Source organism: Numida meleagris, chromosome 1, assembly GCF_002078875.1.
Source record: "Numida meleagris isolate 19003 breed g44 Domestic line chromosome 1, NumMel1.0, whole genome shotgun sequence".
Lineage (NCBI taxonomy): Eukaryota > Metazoa > Chordata > Aves > Galliformes > Numididae > Numida > Numida meleagris.
The window spans coordinates 129,060,424-129,080,388 of NC_034409.1; the positions used below are offsets into that span (position 1 = coordinate 129,060,424).

General features: G+C 38.0%; 1 protein-coding gene across 2 annotated transcripts in view; it reads right to left on the reverse strand.

The window, feature by feature from the left end:
• Nucleotides 1-19,965, reverse strand: part of GABRG3 (gamma-aminobutyric acid type A receptor gamma3 subunit) — a 303,044-nt gene that overhangs the window by 275,611 nt on the left and 7,468 nt on the right. For both annotated transcript variants that reach the window (XM_021412286.1, XM_021412289.1), the window contains one exon: nucleotides 7,974-8,041. In XM_021412286.1, coding sequence (XP_021267961.1) covers nucleotides 7,974-8,041 — 68 coding nt within the window. The remainder of the gene's footprint in view (nucleotides 1-7,973; nucleotides 8,042-19,965) is intronic.

Here is a 19,965-nt window from a genome sequence, read left to right on the forward strand (position 1 = left end):
CAGGTAACTGGTGATAGGACTAGAGGGAATGGCCTTAAGTTGCACCAAGGGAGGTTCAGTTTGGATATTAGGAAAAATTTATTCTCTGAAAGAGTAGTGAGGTATTGGAACAGGCAGCCCAGAGAAGTGGTGGAGTCACCATCCCTAGAGGTGTTCAAGAAAAGGATAGAAGTTGCAGAGTGACATGGTCTAGAGCAGCCACAGGCACGGGTTGATGGTTGAACTAGATGTTCTTATTTATTCAACCTTAATGATTCTGTGATTAGCACCTGCCCCACTGCTCCCCTGAGAGGAAACAGTAGGCCACCCTGAGGTCTCCCCTCATCTTCCTCTTCTCCAGCATGACTAATGTGGAGGTAAAGAGTGCCATGCAATGAAATTATCTGAGAGAAGTAAACTAAATCTCCAAGCTAGTTTTCTCCACCATGAGAAGGAACATGCAGCGTATAACTAATTATCTGTGTATCCTGGTTTTCTGTGTGCTGGCCAATGATGAAAAACTTCCTAGGTCTTGAGACTTCATGGGATCTTCCAAGCAGTGAGATTTTACTCTTGAGGGAGCACTGTGTCTGTGGCTAAACTTAACTGCAATGTATTCATGAAACTGGGACAGCTAACAGAGGAGAGAGGAGCTTATGGCCTTGTCTCAGGACATAGAATGGCTTAGGTTGGAGGGAACCTTAAAGATCATCTGGTATCCTAGTGTCAAGGGTTACATGTTTCCACGTGCAGGACTTTGCACTTCTTGTTGAATTGAAATTTTACTAGAAACTGCTGTTAGAGCTGCTTTATTATTTACAGAACTAAACAGCAACAGCTGTTTGCTTCTTGGGTAAATCCTGTACTGAAAGAACTAAGAAAGACCCGACTCTCAAAACCATGTTTCAAACTATGTCAGTAGCAGGCAGAAATTCATTAAACAGAATGACGGATCATTACCCTTTCAAAGGTGATTTCCTGGAAGGTTCAAGCTCCAAAACAAAGTTTTATGCTCAACCTCTTCAAAACTAAACTAATCTAAGCAAAGGGATTCTCAAAGTACCCAAACATAATCCAATACCTTTTGCAACAATTTAGCCATTGCTTTTCTAAATTAACTATTTCCCAAAAACTGGAAGTAAAAGAATGGAAGCTATGTAATATGGGATAGACAAGGATGGCAACCTCTACTTCTTAAAGGAACTGTCACCATGTGTACACCTATATAAAACCTAGGACTAACAGGCCCAAGAAACAGACTATAGAAGTGAGAGAAATCAAGTGTAAGAACTGGCAGGACTCTGGAAAGTAGATTCTTTCCATACATTTTAACAAGGCCAGTTCATTCACTCAGATGAGGCTCTTTTTAGATAATGCAGCACTGATCAGCTATGAAAAAGATATTCTGTCCAGCTGTTCTTCAGTTCCTTTTGCAAAACTCATTACAAGCAGATGAGACATTTCAGTCTCTTGTATTACTAGAAGTTGAGCAATTTGTTACACACCCTTTAAGATAACACTAGCCATCTGTATTTTATATTTCTGCTTAAACTCTGGTAAGACTGACCAGCAAAGAGAAGACCAGGCCATTACAAAAGACTCAGAACATCATTCCTCCAGTATGTAAACTGGACTTCCTGCTAATGTAGTGAAGTATAACAAGAAGCATTTCACTGCTACGCATCATAACACACATGCTTCATTACAGGAATATGAACATTGTACTAGTCCTTCCCATTGCACTTCAAACAAGGGCAGCCTAAGGCCTTTATCCAAGTGCTTATCAGCAAGCATGTATTTTAAATACACAAATTAGGGCATTAGAGAAGACCAAAAGTAGAAGCTAACAAGGTGATATATAAAAGTGATATATAACACACACATATATATATTATATCCATTGCTTATTTTTCCCCTCCAGCTTCCTCCTTTCCATTCTAAGTTTAATTTCTTAGACTGTAATAGCCTCACACCAACTCCATGATGGAAGGTAAGTCATAAGTGGACTCAGGTTTCAGCTTACTGTACCTACCCCCCAAGAACCAATTCCATATCCAAGCACTGACTGACAGAACTTAAATCAGCAAAAAATGAGTCTGCGATTTTATCAGCAAAAATTCATGCAGCTTTGAAGTCTTCTGTAACTCATATATTTTTATCTTGAGTGTCCCAAGCTTGATGATAGTATATGAATATGCTCAAGAAACAAGAATAGTAACTTGATTATAATCTAGCAAAATATTTAAGTTTACCATTAGTGCTTTTGTCCTCCTCAATGAACAAGCCCATTCTAACTAAACTTTAAGCTAGGACTTCAGTGTTCTCTTGGGCAAAAGAGAGCAACAGAGCAAAAACAAACAAACAAAAAAAACCAGGTTTGTTAAATTTGCAGGGAAAAACACAAACATTTTGAGGCATTCCATTATTCTAGAGATTATCTGAACTCACTAGCTGGGAAACTTACCCCTGAAAAGTAACAGAAATTTTCTCCCTACCCAAGTGCTGTACAAACAGATTAGCCAAGACAGAGAGACACAGAAAATGACACCCTAAGTTAATAATGAACACCAGGATATCATGCCTATGCTCAGACAATGTTTAGCATAATCTTTGAGAGGCAAGAAAAGAACATCATGTAGAAGGAGATACACAGTGTGGTAAAGAACTGATTAAATTTGAGTTTAAATTAGATTTGCCTTAGCATGGAAAGATTCACCAGGTTATGTTTCTATAGTTGTAAATGCTCCAGTAATTAGTTTTAATTCTCATATAAATAGAATCTAAAAATATGCAAGAAATTCAGACTTCATAAATTCAGACTTCATTATAAGCTCTGGAAGTTATTTTAGACTAGTCTCCATTTCAAGAATATTCTTTTAAATACCTGTCATGTCTAGCGGAGAAGCAAAATGAGCATGTGAGAATTTTGAAACTAAAGTTCAAAGAACTCTATCAACACATTAGGGGGCAAAAGAGAGTAAAGATTGCCTTTATTCTACAGCACTTAACTGAACAAAAGGAAGCATCCGTAAAGATATGTGACATAGGTAAGAGAACAGACACAAAAGAATGAAATGATGAAACACAAGAAAGAAAAACTCTAAGAATTACATTTTCAGATTACCTGAGAACAGAGATGAGCATATATCCAGCAGATAAGCAATTAACAGTTTTATCAACAGGTAAGTACAGTTGCTAAGTTTGTTTCTCATGCTGTTTCTTCAACATACTTTCTCTACAGCAGCATCAAAATGAGGTTCCAGTTGCTAAAAATCAAACTTCTGCCCTTACCACCAGCTTCTGCTGCAGCTTCAGGTTCCTAAAGCTACTCAGTTAAAAACATAAATCAAAATATAGTTATGTACACACGCATTTTTATCCTAAGATTGAATAGTCCATGTAATCTGATTGTGTTTATATTTCTGTTCAACAAAACTACTCGTGAGGGACTATTTTTCATTTACATTCGATTCCCACTTTGCATATTGATACGGTCTCTCTCCTTTTACGCACAAACAATTTCTACTTCTGTAGAAAAAAAAACAGGCTGCACAAAGCAATGTTAATATCTAAGTTTTATGAAACAGCTTCCAAACACTTCCTTTTGTTGACAAATATTGGATTGCTGACAAGAACTGGAGCATGAATTTTAATCTAAAAGCATATGCTTCCTGGACATGATTTTGAAGTGTGCTGAATAAAAGGATACTGTGTTAAATAAAAGGATATTAAGTATAAAAATAGAGTGATCTTGAATTCATACACTTGTTTCAAAATATGAAGTGTAGAGAAAAAAATAAAACCAAGATTTCAAATGAATTTTCGAATTTAAAAATGTGCCTTAGAAAATCCATAATTCCAGTGGAAGTATGTTCATTATATTTACAGATATAATATTTTTAAATACCAAAAACTGTAAGCGATTGCAAGAGATATGAATATTGCATCCTACAAATCTATGTCTCTAATAACATTATAACACAAAATGACAACTAGCAGGCTTCTGTAACTCACTTTATAAAGAGATGAAAACCAGAATAAAGGGATAAAATATGAACATAGGAAGGACTGAATTGGCTCTAAACATTCAGGTGTCATTTACAACAATCAACCAGTTTATACTTCTTTTAAATCAGTCCAAACTCAAAACCTATCTTTTTTGTTAATATATATAAAGGACAAGTATCAGGATATTTACACAATGGATGGCTTCTATCTGTTAGAAACCCACCCCAAAAAATTATAATGAACATTCAAAGACCTCAGAGTTTTACATTTCAAAATACTCTCCTATCAATCACCTCTGTCATTTTATAACATTATGCCATGGTTCAAAATGGTTAGACGACCTTCTTCAAAGCTACTGTCACTTGAGACTACCTCCCAGTATTACCCAGTTCATTAATCAGACTGCTTTGACTTCTTCATTCTTACGTAATTCCAATTCTTGCTACTCTAATATCAGCTTTCTCTTAGACCACACCTCAGAGAAATCTTTCATGCCACAGGCAAAATAAGAGTGTCCACCATCTATCTGGAAAACCAGCCTCTTCTGTCATTATAAAGATGTTATAAACTCTAAGTTTCTAGCAGAAGAGCACTTGCATTAACTTGCTACAATCAACTGTTTGTTTTTTGTTTCCTGGAGATCTTGAGATTCTAAAAAGGTATTAAGGTATTTTTTCAAGAAACTAGGGAATTGCTCACTGTCAGCAAATACTCTTTGAGTCCCCAGAACACAGGGTCAGCTGTATGTTCCTGTGGACCATGTCATCTTGAGAACAGAGAATGTTAACCTTGATTGCAAGCCTTTTTAAAGTGATCCCTAGCATTTCTTCCCCTTGTGGCACTTCTGATCTCACTCTAAGATTTCTTTTATGCCAGGGACATAAGTGTTCAGATACTGAACTGTGACTTTGCTGTAGGTAAATGTCTGGGAGCAACTGTCCTTTTCCTGACTATTTAAGAAACAGTGATACATTAATATCCACACCCAAGTCTAATTGTTATTACAGCAAAATAACTGACAACTTTAAAGGTCTGCTCTACAAAACTGATCTGGACATTCAATCGAACACACACTGAATGGATAGCTTTAAGGAAAATGATTTTACTTCCTAGGTTTCACCCACAGGATGAAAAGTACTGATGAAAATTGATAAGAAAACACACCTGCAGAGCTAGACCTCTGGAGAAGCTCCCCATGATTTTCCCTCAGAAGTACTGCAGATTAAGAAAAAAGTGATAGAGCCAAGGGCTAAGTTTGGAAGTACACAGCAGGGAAGTCCTTCTTGTACATGTTGATGATCTCACTCTTGAAATAGGAGATGGAAATCAATGTAATCATCTTTTTTTTTTTTTTTTGCTCAATGAACTGCCAACTTGCTTAGTTACCCTCACAGAATAGCTCAACTTTTAACAATAATTTAGGGGAGAAAAGCTAAAAATTCCTGTCCTGCTGAGAAATATAGAGGGAGGTCTATACATAGTTGGTTTTTTGTTTTTTTTTCCCCCATCCCCGGAATACTGTTCTAAATTCTGTATAGAATTCCTCTCCCTATGAGAGTTCAGTTACATGACAAGAATTAGACTGAAGATGGTCACTTCCTTCCTCTTCCTCTGATGCAGATAATTATCAGCTACTGTTTCTGTTCAGCTGTTTACATATCCATGATCCATTATTTCACACACTATATGAAACACTCCTTTAAATAAAAAAGCATAAATAAAAACTCTTTTTTTTTTTTTTTTAGCTCCAAAGAGCATGTGGGTTATTTTTTTCTCTTTCTTTTTCCAGTATAGTACAACAGAGCCACTGCATACTGTAGCCAAGCAGTTGAAATTGTAGCATGAGTAAGGATGAGAGTAGCTGCTCAGAGCAGTTCTGCCACTGCAAGTCAATGGAGACAAGTCACCATTCGGCACCATAACTTGTAGATTTGTGAACGTAATTTCCCACATTCACAATAAATTTGAGACTGAGAGCTCATTTCTCTCATGTAAGTTTCAACAAACTCCAAAGTAAAAAAGTAGGAATTGAGTCTTTGGACAAGAGTTTGCTACATTTATGTGCCTAACATTAAGCTTCTTCATCAATAATTAGACTTGACGATTGAAGTGAAGTTCAAAAGTGCTTAGCTAGTTCACATTCATTTTCAGTGGGATCTACTGTCCACAAACTAGGACCACTTCTGCAGTTCTACACATTTCCATAAAGTTTAAATACAACTTTAAGCAGATTTGAGTTCTTAGAACTATAAAATGTTTTTACTTTCATCATTATTCCATTTGACATCTTGCCCTTACAGCTACACTTTTTTTCAGCTTTAACTAAGAAATATTCCTACATTATAGTGTTATTAACTATTCCATTAAGAACACTGACTATCTAAGAGATACAACCTGCATTCCTTTAACTGACATTTTGCTGCATTTTTTCATGTTGGTGCCAAGGGATAAAAACTACTCATGTACTGACTGTGCCATAATCATTCTCAAAGAACAACTGGTTGTTTCTATTATTTTTTCCATCTTCCTACCTGAAGCAGTTCCTATCAAATGCTGTTTTACTTAATATTTCACATTCATTTCTAGTGCTGTGAAATGCTAGGTAAAAGGTAATTCAAACAAGCAAAAGAGGAAAAGAAAGCATCTTCACCATTGTCCCCACTGCTTTTGAACAGAGTACCCATGCAAATGGAAGCCATAAACAGAATAGTTCTTCAAGTAAATCTTTCTTTTGAGAACTCGCTTTGGTACACAGTTGGGGAAAAGCAAGATAATTACCTATTTATCAATTCAAGAACAGAGCAGGTACTCCCATTGCTTGGCATTCACTGCTTCACATAAAGAAGTATATATATGTTTTACTTTTTGAATAAGTGCCCAAGATGTTCCCAGCACCTAATTTTTACTGTCTTTACTTGCCAGATTTCCCATTTCCAGAGGCAAGAGGAGTTTTCCCCCAGCCAGTGTTTGATACACTGCGACAATTTGCATTATCCTATATATATATACAATAACAATCAGCCTGAGTGGTCAAACTTCCAATTCAGAAGCATTTGTTCCAAAAATACAAGACATACATGCAGTGCACATACTGGATTCCTCTGTCACAATTTTACCCACCAGCCTTTGGGTATCAATGTAGACACCACTACGTCATTGTTTTGATGAGTTAGTATAAGAGCTTTACTAATAAATAAAGACATTAACAAGCATATTTTCAGATCCTCCATTTCCAAATTCTATCAAAATAAAAACCAACCTAGTTTACAAAGAATACTGCACTGAATTCAAAGCAGAAATTGCGTTGAGTACTCACAGTAACTCACACCTCTACAGCTAGATAAACATTCAGCTTTCTTTCTAAATCTGAATGTGTTGCTTCAGAATTGGGAATGTCCTGGAGTTAAGAAGACCACAATAACTGATCAACCATCATGTTTTGCTAGGTTCATCACAGTATCACGCACACTTTTTCAGTTTTTCCAGACTCTATACATGCAGTAAAGCTATGGATAATTTCTTTAAAATTATACTCTAGGGCAAAATATTGTTGATATTTTAGTGAAAGAAAAGTGACAACTGAAGAAATGATGAATTTAAAATCAATATACTGATAACTCATGGTGACTCTTCTAATGCTGTACTGTGGACACTCTGTATATTCAACTGACTCTTGAAACAGCAATCCAAGAATTTTCTTGACAGCAGCTTTCTCTTACACTTATTTTTCCCTGAGACTACTACTTTACCAATCAAGATCCACCAGCATTTTGTGGTAGACAACACAGAGCACAATATTGCTTGAGGATTTGTCTCTTGAAAAGATACAAAAGAGTCATCTGAAAAAACAGAGCTATAGCTGAAAACAGAACTAAATCAGCAATCAATATAACTTATCCCAGTAGTATTCATTATCTTTTTCAAAAGCTAGTATTGATGCCAAGACAAGCAGTCCAGGTAAAAACCTTTGTTAGCAAGTCACTTACCATATTTATTGATGATACAGGACCAATGCTGTTGACATAAATGTCAACATCAATAACCGTTGGTTTTACTGTGGAGAAAAAAATTAAAATAATCACTTAATATTATTTTTATTTTTCAGAAAAACATAGGTAATCACTTTAAATATTTTATCCCCCAATTATCATATGGTTTATTCTTCAGCTAAAATCAGGAACTACTGAGAAACAAGGATTATGTATTTTTAATGAAGATAACATTCTTTCCCTCCTCCCCAATAAAAACTGCCACAAGTAACAGCTTGTAGCACATCATCATCATGACCGCAATTTACCTCAATGGCAATTTGTTAAAGAAAATTTTAATTGCTAAACACAGAAGCTCAAAGTCAAAATTCAAGATGCTGGACTATTTCTAGTTTCATGTCAGTCATGCATCTTTTTCCATTTCCTCAATATTCATGTACTTTGGCATGCTTGTTCCACAACAGAAAATCTTTCTAGATTTTTCTCAGCTCATTAGCTCTGAATAAAATCCATTTCACTAAACTTTAGCAACTCTCCTCTCTTTCAGTTTAGTCTCTTTCCCTCCAGCTCACATTGCCTTTGCACTCATTCCTCTAAAGCTTTTTGAATTTAACTTGGTTTAATCAACTGAAGTTTTTCACAAAGCATTCCACGTTTTCAGACTTCTAGAGTTTAATTCAAAGACATGAAGTAGGCCAGGACAAACTCTCTTTACCTTAGGCCTTGAGGATTTAGATTCCCTTCCACATTTTTAGTGTCAAAATATATGCAGAACAGTTACTTTGTCTAAAGCTTATGAAGCCACTGGATACAAAGCTGAAGACAGACTGGAATCTCCACATATAAAGATGAATAATTTTTGCCTCTCTCCTCAAATTTCAGACTAACAATGAGATTCTGAGGAGTTCTAAGTATCCAGAAAGTTACATGATTCTGAAAAAAAAATGGGCAAGCTGGCTTGTCTTTTAAGACTTTGGTATGTATTCCTCTCCCTGTGAAGACTAGATCTAATGTTTTAAAAATAAATTAAAAAAAAAAACTTAAAACGGGCACCAATAATAGTCATAGATGATAACCATTCTCTGTAATTCATGAAGCACTGCACAAGTCTTGGACTGCATGTTGACTGAATATCTGGGACCTTTTTAAGGTCATGGTTTAAAACTGTCTGCAGTACTGGCTTATAAACTCAGATCTTCCCTTCAGCAAAAGAAAATCTGAACTCAGCTACTCAGCTGAACAAGCACAACTGATTAATGCAATTCTAATTGTACCCAGCTAATAACTAAATAGGAGTCTAGCAGCTTCTGGTAATGAGACTTGCCTCAAAATGCAGTAATAAATGTCATTACATAAGAATTGGTAATAGCAGGGAACTGCATCTCGCTCTTTTACCAAGTTAACATACACTGAATAAAAGGCTCTGATCTTGTTAGGACTTCGGCATACATCCAGATGGAAGTTCAACACCAAGAAGTTCTGGTGAACATTAACAAGACTAGATGTAGTGATGCACACTGGCATGCAACTGGACCTTGGCAGGATCAGGGACAAAGCTCAGGACCAGAACACAATGCTTAGAATCCATCTTTGTTTATTCACTTGAGTTAAGTGTATAAATAGATTATGAGATGATAATTTCTCCTGAATGTGCTGGGCCAAGTTCTCCTCCTGGTGCAAAAAAAAAAAAGAAGGAATGTTTTCACTGGAGTGAAAGAGAATTTGGTCTTACACATAGCAGAAGTCTAATCTCTGAGCAGAAGAAAACTAAACAGCAGCCACTTCCTATGCCAAACAAAATCAGCATCTAGCCTCATAAATTCCCAGAGAAACTCAGATTAAAACAAAATTCATGTAAGCTATTATATTCCTACAACAAGAAAAAAACTGCAAGTTTCTTAGAATGATATTTTGTTTTCCTAGGCAGTCAGAAAATAACATGCAATTGTACTACAATTTTAAGTACATCTCCAGATTTTGAAACAGAAAGAAAAGTACAGTTCTTGTTGCACACAGTCTCTCATCAATATGAACAGATAGTCGGGAGAACCATCAGGTGTAAGTATTACACTTAGATGGGATTTTAATTCAGAATACTGACTGTAATGAAGTGAAGATATTAGGATTACCTCACTCAAAACCCACTAAGAAAATAACTGAGTCTAAATGTAATCATATTTATGCTTAGAAAGAACTCTTCCTATACTGGTCTTGAAAAATAAACCAAGTTGTACTGGAATAAAGAAATAATTGCATGATCAGTTACTTCAAGGCCTTTTTTTCTATATTCTACATGTAGTTTTGAACACTCCGTTCAGGAGCTGATTAAGCCTTGAGCTCTGCATAGACTAGCAGAGCTACAGATGGAGTCCTTTTTCTTCCACTAAGTCTCAGTACTCACAGTCTTGCTTGATCAACCATAGTGTTAATACATCACTAAAAGCAACAGCAAGATTGCAAATGGATCCCTTGCTCTAGGACCATTCTGATACTGGCTTCAGTCCAAAATAGTTCTCGAGAACTCTCAGAAGCTCAGAAAAATTACTAATACAGCCATATATATATCACATGCAGGAGAGCAATTAAAGGTTGTCAGCAAATGTACCAATATTCTCAAAGTTCTTTGAATTAGTTTTTAATATACGGTAGTTAACTTTCCCTGAAAGACAATGAAAGTACATACAAATATCTGTACTGAGGTTGCTAAACGGTGCTATTTAAGGTTAGCTAACTGCTTATCACAATCATTCCATTTTCAAACACGCTGATTTTAACTGAGAAGGGGATTTTTCTGGCCAATCAAAATATCTGCAAACAAAACTAAGGTCTTGCCAATATTTAGCTAGTAGTCCCCATCTGATCCAAATCCCACGTCTTTGAGGCAGATGTGTTTATATTCTAGTCAGCCTTGTGACTATCACATTGCAATGACATCCAAGTGAAATTTGTCTTCAAATGTCAAACAATTCAAGAGATGCCTAGCCACAGGAGTGGTGAGTTCAGTGCTGTCTGCAAAGCTCACTTAAGCAGACAGGTGTTCACCTAAAGTTAAGTCAGGCATGTCTGCACAACTACAACAGGCTTGGTGTAGTCCTGGCTTAAATTTACATGGGTGAAATACACAGTGCCAAAGCTGGAATCCTATAAAATCCAAGGCCATTTTAGTCTTGGACAAATGCAAGTAGATCAAGAGTGTAAAAAATGGGAGAGGTAAATCAGAAGGAGAATTTTAAAAGACTTCTGAGGAACCGAACAAAGGAATTGTTGAACAAATTCACAAGTCATTTAGCAAAAAAAGTCCATCTCCTGACAGTCTGCTGTGTTCATTTTGTATTTTAAACCACTCTGCCTTTTTAAAATGCCTCTAAAACTTTAGTGAATATATGCTTTTCAGAATTGATTCTTACATCATGAATGAGACCAGTTTTGCTTTCTTCCTGAAGAAAGCATCCTCCACGTTTGAAGTCTGTCCAAATAGCATTTATGCTCCTGCACAGATCATAAATATTTAGATTTTTAAAAGTTCAATGTCAATAAGTATTTATATTGGAAGCTCATTCAAATATGAATAGGACTAGCTTAGCTCTCATAAATTTTAAAATAAAATTAATATTTGTTGAGAGTTAACCTTTCTTATGTTGCTCAAGCAACTCTTAATTCTGAACTGTTCTGCTCTTACCAAAACACTGGTAGTAAAAATGTTATGGATGGATATACACTTATTTCTCAAAGCAAAACAATTAGCAATAGATTTTTAAAAGGAGCACAACCACCTAACAAATACAATATAAGCTCTTCTTGAAACACACACCTTAAAGTCTTAAGTTCCACAAGACTTCTGAATGCAAAGTAATAACAAGAATAGCTCTATGGTAGTGAGATATTTCGTGAAAATATAGTGATACATTATCTCATTTGCACATAAATTGCTACTTTTATATTGGGATAAGCAGTAATAAATAATTATACAGTTCCTGGTAACAGTAGTAGTAGTGATTGAAGTGTTAATGCTTGCTTTGCATTAGTGATGAAAACATTTAATATTTTCCTACATGATCTAACAGGTGACACCTAATTACTGGCTTGTCTCTGTAAAAGAAACTGCTATGCTAAGAAGTCATTTCTCATAGATAGCTGTGGTCAGCTGAAACTTCTATATTTTAGGAAAAATTACCATACTTCAAGAAAGATATGGTAATGGGAAAGTATCAGTGAGGAGGAAAACAAAACAAAACAAACAAAGATGAAAAAAAAAAAAACATTCCTTCTGCATAGAGAAAATAGAATTGAACAATAAATAGATCTCAAAGTCCTTCACCCGCTACAGCCAGTGAAATTCTGACACAAGTCATCTCCATGATTTAAGATCTAACTACTTTGCAGCCCTGTGGAGAGGGACTTGGGGGTCCTGGTGGACGAGAAGCTGGACATGAGCCAGCAGTGTGCGCTGGCAGCCTGGAAGGCCAACTATGTTCTGGGCTGCATTAAAAGAGGAGTGGCCAGCAGGGAGAGGGAGGAGATTGTCCCCCTCTACTCAGCTCTTGTGAGGCCCCATCTGGGGTACTGTGTCCAGGCCTGGGGCTCCCAGCACAGGAATGATGCAGAGCTCTTGGAACAAGTTCAGAGGAGGGCCACCAAGATGATGAGAGGGCTGGAGCACCTCTCCTATGAAGAAAGGTTGAAGGAACTGGGCTTGTTTAGTTTGGAGAAGAGAAGGCTCTGGGGAGACCTCACTGTGGCCTTCCAATACTTGAAGGGAGCGTATAAACGGGAAGGGGAACGATTGTTCATGAGGGTGGATAGCGACAGGACAAGGGGGAATGGTTTTAAACTGAGACAGGGGAGATCTAGGTTAGATATTAGGAGGAAGTTTTTCACACAGAGTGTGGTGATGCACTGGAACAGGTTGCCCAAGGGGTTTGTGGATGCCCCGTCCCTGGAGGTGTTCAAGGCCAAGCTGGATGTGGCTCTGGGCAGCCTGGTCTAGTGGTTGGTGGCCCTGCACTCAGCAGGGGGGTTGAGACTCGATGATCTTTGAGGCCCTTTTCAACCCAGGCCATTCTATGATTCTATGATTCTCCCTGAAGAGGAATGCAAATAAAAACCAAAAGGAAGATTAAAAATTAGGTGTGGACTTGAAAGAAAGTTTGCACAAGTGTAGTATCAGGATGGGAACAGTCTTTTGAAAAGTATTATATTCACATGTAAGTTGCCTTTCTGACCAGAAGCGTGAATGACAGCATGCACTAGGAAGAATCTCTCCATCAGTAACAAATCACTTGCATTCTTCATATCTTACCATCACCATCAATCAGTCATTGCCTCTTTCATCTTCCATCTATCCTTCCCTAATACACAGCTTGTGATACTTCCAGTATAGTGTTGTATAGGAAGGAAAACTGTAGATCTTAGATGATTAGGTTGGTTTTATAATCAGTCCCTGAATCGTCCATTATGGTTTCATTTACATTCAAGGGGGATAGTTCCTACGTGAAACCAGACAACCACGCAACAATGGAATTTGTTCCTGCAAAATCTAGCAAGCTAGCAAGCAAGGCCCGGACAAACGACAGCAGATACCAGAACACTATACAATTGCAAAAAAGAGCAACAATGTTTTGAAATAATATAAACAGAAAGTTTTCCCTGTTTAAAGATGACAGAATAATGTATTGCTTTGTGCTACAACACTGAAGCAGAAACTATAGCACTGTACATCTGCCAAATTTACAAATGCTCGCTCGCTCTGAAAGCCTCTTTGATAAGCAAAAATAAACAAAGAGAAATCCACTTCTAATTACACTTCTGCACTTGGAAGAGCCAGCAGATTACCTGTCTAGGTAATCACAGAAGTAAGGAGAGAGAGAAAATGGACTTTCTTGAGTAACAATTCTCAGATTTTTCCCAACTCTTACCTAACTTTCAACTCATGCCTTCCTGAGACTCTGTATACCACTCTCCCAACCTCATCTCAGACTTCTTAGATGAATTTAAGGGGAAGAAAAGTAGAATGAGCAGCTGCTATATATAGTTTTTGGTCTGACAGTTAGCAGAAGAATTTGGCAAACATTAACTGTCAACCAAACTTTCCTACTCACAATGCCTCTTAAGAAAAATACTCAGTATGAGTTTGTTAACTTGTTTCAAACTATTTCAGTACGTGATCTGCCAGAAAAATCAAAAGAACGCTGTTAGGTAACAAAAATAAGTAAATAAATAAGGCCACGTTCCTTTTTCTTTTTAAGAACAGTACATTTGAGGGCTTCAGGGTCACCACAATAAATAAAACTTTTCTAGATGTCTTTTTGGTACATCCCACAAGAGTTTTACCCAAGAGGAGATGTAAAATGTACAGTTTTTTCCCCTAACAACTGGGAAGCTGTAAGCCACATAAGGTCAGCAACTAAGCTCAGAAATTCTCTTTTACTCATCTCCATGATTAAGGAATTAGAAAAGCAAAACACAAGCATGAAAAAAGTCCATTGTCAACAGCACACCCTAATCAGAAATGTTCCCATGCTAGATTTTGAGAGAGACTATGTTTGATGGCTACATTGGCACCAGATCAGGATTATGTGTTCAAGATGCAACCAACTCTTTTTTTTAATGTCATCTTTTAAAACTCACATACAGATCATAGTTTTCAAAGTCCAAAACTTGGGCTGTGGAGTTAGAGAAAAGCAGTTTACCTGTCATTTTTATGCCTTGTTATTAATATTTGAGAAATGTCGGTGGTAAAATTTGCAGAAAAAAAGTATCAATTACTAAAGATGCTAGAGAACTAAAACTGCTGCAGGCAAGTGAGAAATCCCTTCTATCCTCCCACACAGAATAGAGATTGCTCTTGTCTGCATTGAATAGCAACATTTTTCTCAGGAACATTCCTCTCCTCAGATAGGTGTGCTTTTACATAATGCATGGGCACTAAAATAGTTTTCCTATTTACTTCTTACCCATGCAAATGGGCAGCTAGTGGATTTCCAGGTTGGTGACTGAAACAAGACGTAAGTTTTCTGAATAAAGATAATTCACTTTCCTTTCCCAAAAGAAAAGAAAGCAACAAGAGGAATTATAACATTACTGATTTTTGCTTATGTCCTTTTTCACTTCATGAGCGCTCACTAGATTCAGCAGTCTTACTACTAGCTAAGCCTTGACCAAAGCATTCCCAGCTAATGGTTTATTCAAGTTTCCTTCTTCAGCATAAGCTTAAATTAGACTAGTCTCCACAGTCTTCTGCAGTGATCAATAGTAAAGAACTTGAAGCCAGGACTATGGCTTTTCCTTCCTGAAAGCTAACATAATACAAGTAGATGTTACTCCCTCTCACCTTCATTCTCTAGTACCTTTGCACGCTGCTTAACCCTCCAGGTATAGCTGTCTGAAACAAATCCCTATGTGAGAACTGCCTCTCTCGCTACTTCCTAAGAACTCTAATAGGCTAGCATGAAAAAGAACTGTACCAGAAAGTGGTAATTTCACCATGCATGACAATTCAGTTTTCTCTGCACTATGATCTAGAAAATATTTTGATCTGGGAGGCAATAAGCAACCCTCTGTCACCACATATAGGGAAACCCTGCTGGAGCTAATTTAAAGAGTATCAGGTGCAGCAATCAGCAGCCAACAAAAACAGCTTGATAGCCACAGTGGTAATAGCCTGTTGTGCTCTTTAGGGTGTGTTTCTGCAAGGCCTGCTAGGAAGGCAGGCCAGAGAGAAAAAAAGTTCTCACATCGCTTCAGAACTCAAGGTTTTCATTTAGGGTGCGCTTGAAAAATGCACGCCTTTAAATAGCAACAGAATAAAAGATGTGATCGCTTGCTCAATAGATCTGCTCCTTGCATGCTTTTAACTGCTTAAGAAGAGAACTGCTATTAAACTCTGCCCAGCCAGCATAGTAAACCTTTCTGTTTGCCAACACAAATGAGCCTGCCTATTTCTGCTAGCTACACTTGTTCAAACCTATTCAAGGTAGAGTTGCACAGCTGTTTGTGAGACCGACCACTCTTGTCTTGAAAAACTTGGATAAGAGTTACAAAGACACTCTGGGAGCAAATAAAACCATCCTGGCTCTCAATACAGCTAGAACCTGTCAAATTAGAAGACACAGGTATTAAACTAGGAGGTGTATGTCACTGTGCATGTATACATACACTTACATATTGTAAAGTGAAATTATTTGGACTTGTAAATAGACAACAAATACAGTAGAGACTGCAGGGGTGAAATAGGTCACTCCAAAAGTAATGCCTCCTATTTATTTCCATAGAAGCTACAACAGACATAAAGAGTATAACAACACTGTTTGATAGAGCAAATTCTCAGCTACAAAACATTATATTTCAACTATTTTTCAACAGCCACCAATGTTAGTTACACATTTTTTGCCAGCTATGAACAAAAGCCTGCATGCTGCACTTGTAAAAATCTGCAGCAGTGGAAGTGACCCGCTCTTGCCATCACCACTGCTGATACACACCACCCACTGCCCCACTGAGCTCACATCCACTCTTTGGTCTCCATAAACATTCAGCAAGCATTAGTACATGTCATTGGGTGTCATTTTTTCCACATGGATGAGTTCAGTGACACAACTTTTGCTTCATATGCACTGCCCTTTCAGACACCATTTTGCCACACTGCCTCTCTGCTGCCATCTGTCACACAGCAACAAAATATAATGGAATACTGGCAGGAAGGGTTCAACCTCTCCTGCCATGCCACAAACATCCACCTCTAATGTTGTAGGCCAATAAAACAGGAGGCATTACTTTTGGAGCAGCCCTTGTACATGAAGAATTCCAGAGGAATCTTAGGTACTGCAGCATAACTTCAAAAAGAAAGGAAAAGCAGGCTACTCTTTTCTACCCTTCCAGTGAATAGTATCAGTAAAATCAGTATCATTCATGACTGTTTTGTCTCTCATTTGTCTCTCTGCCTCATGTCTGACTGAGCGTCACCTAAGTGACTCTGAGGCACAGGAAGTTCTGTCTTTCAACTTTTATTCCTTGAGTTGGGCTTTTTATCCTATTTCAGCTTTATTACCAATACTTGTGATCACACTCTACTTTCAGTTGCCCTGAACAGTTTGAGTACACTTGAGTGTATTCCCCTCTAGTTGGCTTTTTTTCTTAGCAGTACTATTCTACCTCAGTCGCTGAAATAGAGGCTAATTGAAAGTATTTAACTTTCCTTGGCAGAGCATAAGTAAAAGCAAAGATCATTGGGGCAGCCCAAAACTCAGCAGAAATAACATCTATGCTGATTTTTTAGGCTTTTTAAAAATCCTGAAAGAGAAATTACCAATTTTGTAACAATGCTTCTCACAATAGGAACTCCATGGGGAAAGGTAATGGACAGTAGTTCTAGCTGTTTGTACCTGGCAACTGTCTGTAACTTGTTGTTCTAGTGCTGTTGTGTTCTGGGAAAGTGTTGCGGTTTAAACATTAACTACTGTGAGCACACGGTGTTTGCCATGGCAAATTTGTGGGAGTGTGATATAATCCACATGCCAGGCTTCCTCATATTTATATTTCAGCCATCATCCCCCATACCATAGAGTTTTTATCTACTTGGCTTGCAGAATGTGCACAACCAACCTGTGCAATAGCATCCACAGTAAAGTCCACCCCCCGATCCTGAGCCCATCTATAGGTTACATCTCTTCTTTGGTGTCCTGAAGTGTCATGGGCCCAGTGAGCTAGAGATAGTTCATCCTTATGTTGCCAGTCCAGATCTGCCTAAATTACTTCAATCCCAGTGGCCTGATCCACCTGCTGGTTGTTTTGATGTTCTTCAGTGGCACGACTCAGGTACATGAGCATCTATGTGATGTTCCTTCACAGTTATATTCTCTACCCAGGCAGCAATGTCCTTCCACAATGCAGTGGTCCACATAGGTTTGCCTCTGCACTGGCAGTTGCTCTGCTTCCACTGCTGTAACTACCCCCATAGGGCATTTGCCACCATCCAGGAGTCAGTGTAGAAATAGAGTACTGGCCACTTCTCTCATTCAGCAATATCTGAAGTCAGCTGGATGGCTTTCACTTCTGCAAATTGGCTCGATTTACCTTTTCCTTCAATAGCTTCTGCAGCTCATCATGTAAGACTCCACACAGCAGCCATCCACCTCCCATGCTTTCCCACGTGACAGGACTCATCAGTGAACAAGGCATTTTTCTTCTCATTTTCTGGCATTTAGTTATATAGTGGAGCCTCTTCAGCATGTGTTACCTCCTCTTCTGGAGATTTTCCAAAATCTTTACCTTCGGGCCAGTTCATATCACAGTAGTTGGAGGGTCTGTTGCATTGTCATCAGATCCAGAGGTATTCTCTTCCCCTCGAGGATGCTGAAGAGTGTTCAACAGAGCTCAGAAGGCATACGCCAGGCCCCAGCACACTGCAGTGGTTTGTGCCTCTCTAGAATTACCAGGGTGACAGCAGACCTTTTCCAGCTATTCTGCTAGTTTTTCAGGATTCTGCAGTTATTCAGAGGTGAAGTTCCAAACCAGTGGGAGTGCCCATTGCTGTAGGCATCTGCCCATACCATCCCATACCCCCTGCCCCTCTGAACTATCCTGCCTCGGGGCAAATCTCTGGGTGATATTCTTAAATAATTGTTCTGTCTTAAACATAACCTGGAACACATTCATGACACATAACAATAGAAGCACACTGGTTTGAATATCCCAAGGATATTCAAAATTCTCAACAGCTCTTGTAACCAGTCTAGGGAAAGACATAAATGTGAAAGAGAAAGGGAGGCTGAGGAACTGCTGGAAAATGTCCTTCCCTGTCTCAAAAAGCTCCATTAATAGTGAAAAAACTAGCACAATGACCAGCAATTATCAAACCATCACAAGACCCTATGTTAGCACACTCCAGTCAGATTTGCTCTTATCTCAACCTTTGGGACTCACAGTGTGCACCAAAATGACTGTTGTGGTTTAACCCTTTCCCAGTGGGATGGGGGAGAGAATTAAAAAAAAAAAAAAAAACTTGTGGGTTGAGATAAAACTATTTACTAGGACAGAGAAAAGGAAATGGATAATAGCTATGACTATAAATATATAAGGAAGTATATAACAAGTGATGCACAAGCAATTGCTCACCACTGACCAGTGCCCAACTAGCCCCCAGCGGGAAGAAGAGAGTGAGATGAACTCACACCTGCTTCAAAATTCTCCTTCATGTGATGTCATATGGTATGGAATATCCCTTTGGCCAGTTAAAGTCAGCTGTCCTCATTCTGTCCCCTCCCAGCCTTTCGTTAGCATGCACTAAGAAACTGGAACATCCTTGGCTCTGTACAACACAGCTTTGCAGCAATTATAAATATCAGTGTGTTATCAACATTGTTTTTCTCCTAGAACCAAAACATAGTGTCATACCAGACATTCTAAAGAAAAAAAATCCCATCTCAGCTGAAACTAACACAGAAAGGTATTTCAGAAGCTGGAGAAAAGCACAGGTAATTGCAGGAAGGCTGAAGAGCTCTTGGTCAGACTGCAGGGTGTGTTTAAGAATATCCTTTACACTGAAACTAATGTGCTGAAGTAACTAACTGCTTGCTAAAGATGCTTATGGAACAGCTGAGTTCTTCAGAAAGTATTAGTGAAATAAAATGTTTTCTTCCACAGTAGCAGGCTGAGGTTAAGATGGGAGCTCAGAGTTTAGTTCAGATTACGAATTCCTGTTAATATCACTATTGACTTGTCACAACTTAAATTTTGTACCACATTAGTTACTGCTTCTTAGTGAACAAAATGAAATAAGATCAGTCTCCTGAGCTAAGCAAACTAGCTACTGAAAGGCAACTCTTGAGACATAATGCTCTTCATGCTCATAATGCTCTTCACGGAGTGAGCTTTTTTTCCTACTAATGTCACACTTCCAGAATTTCTTATGTACCAACCTTTTTGATAAGTTAGGTGAGTTTCACAATGAATGAAAAAAAGAAAAGGTTTGCATATTATCTTCCACTTATAA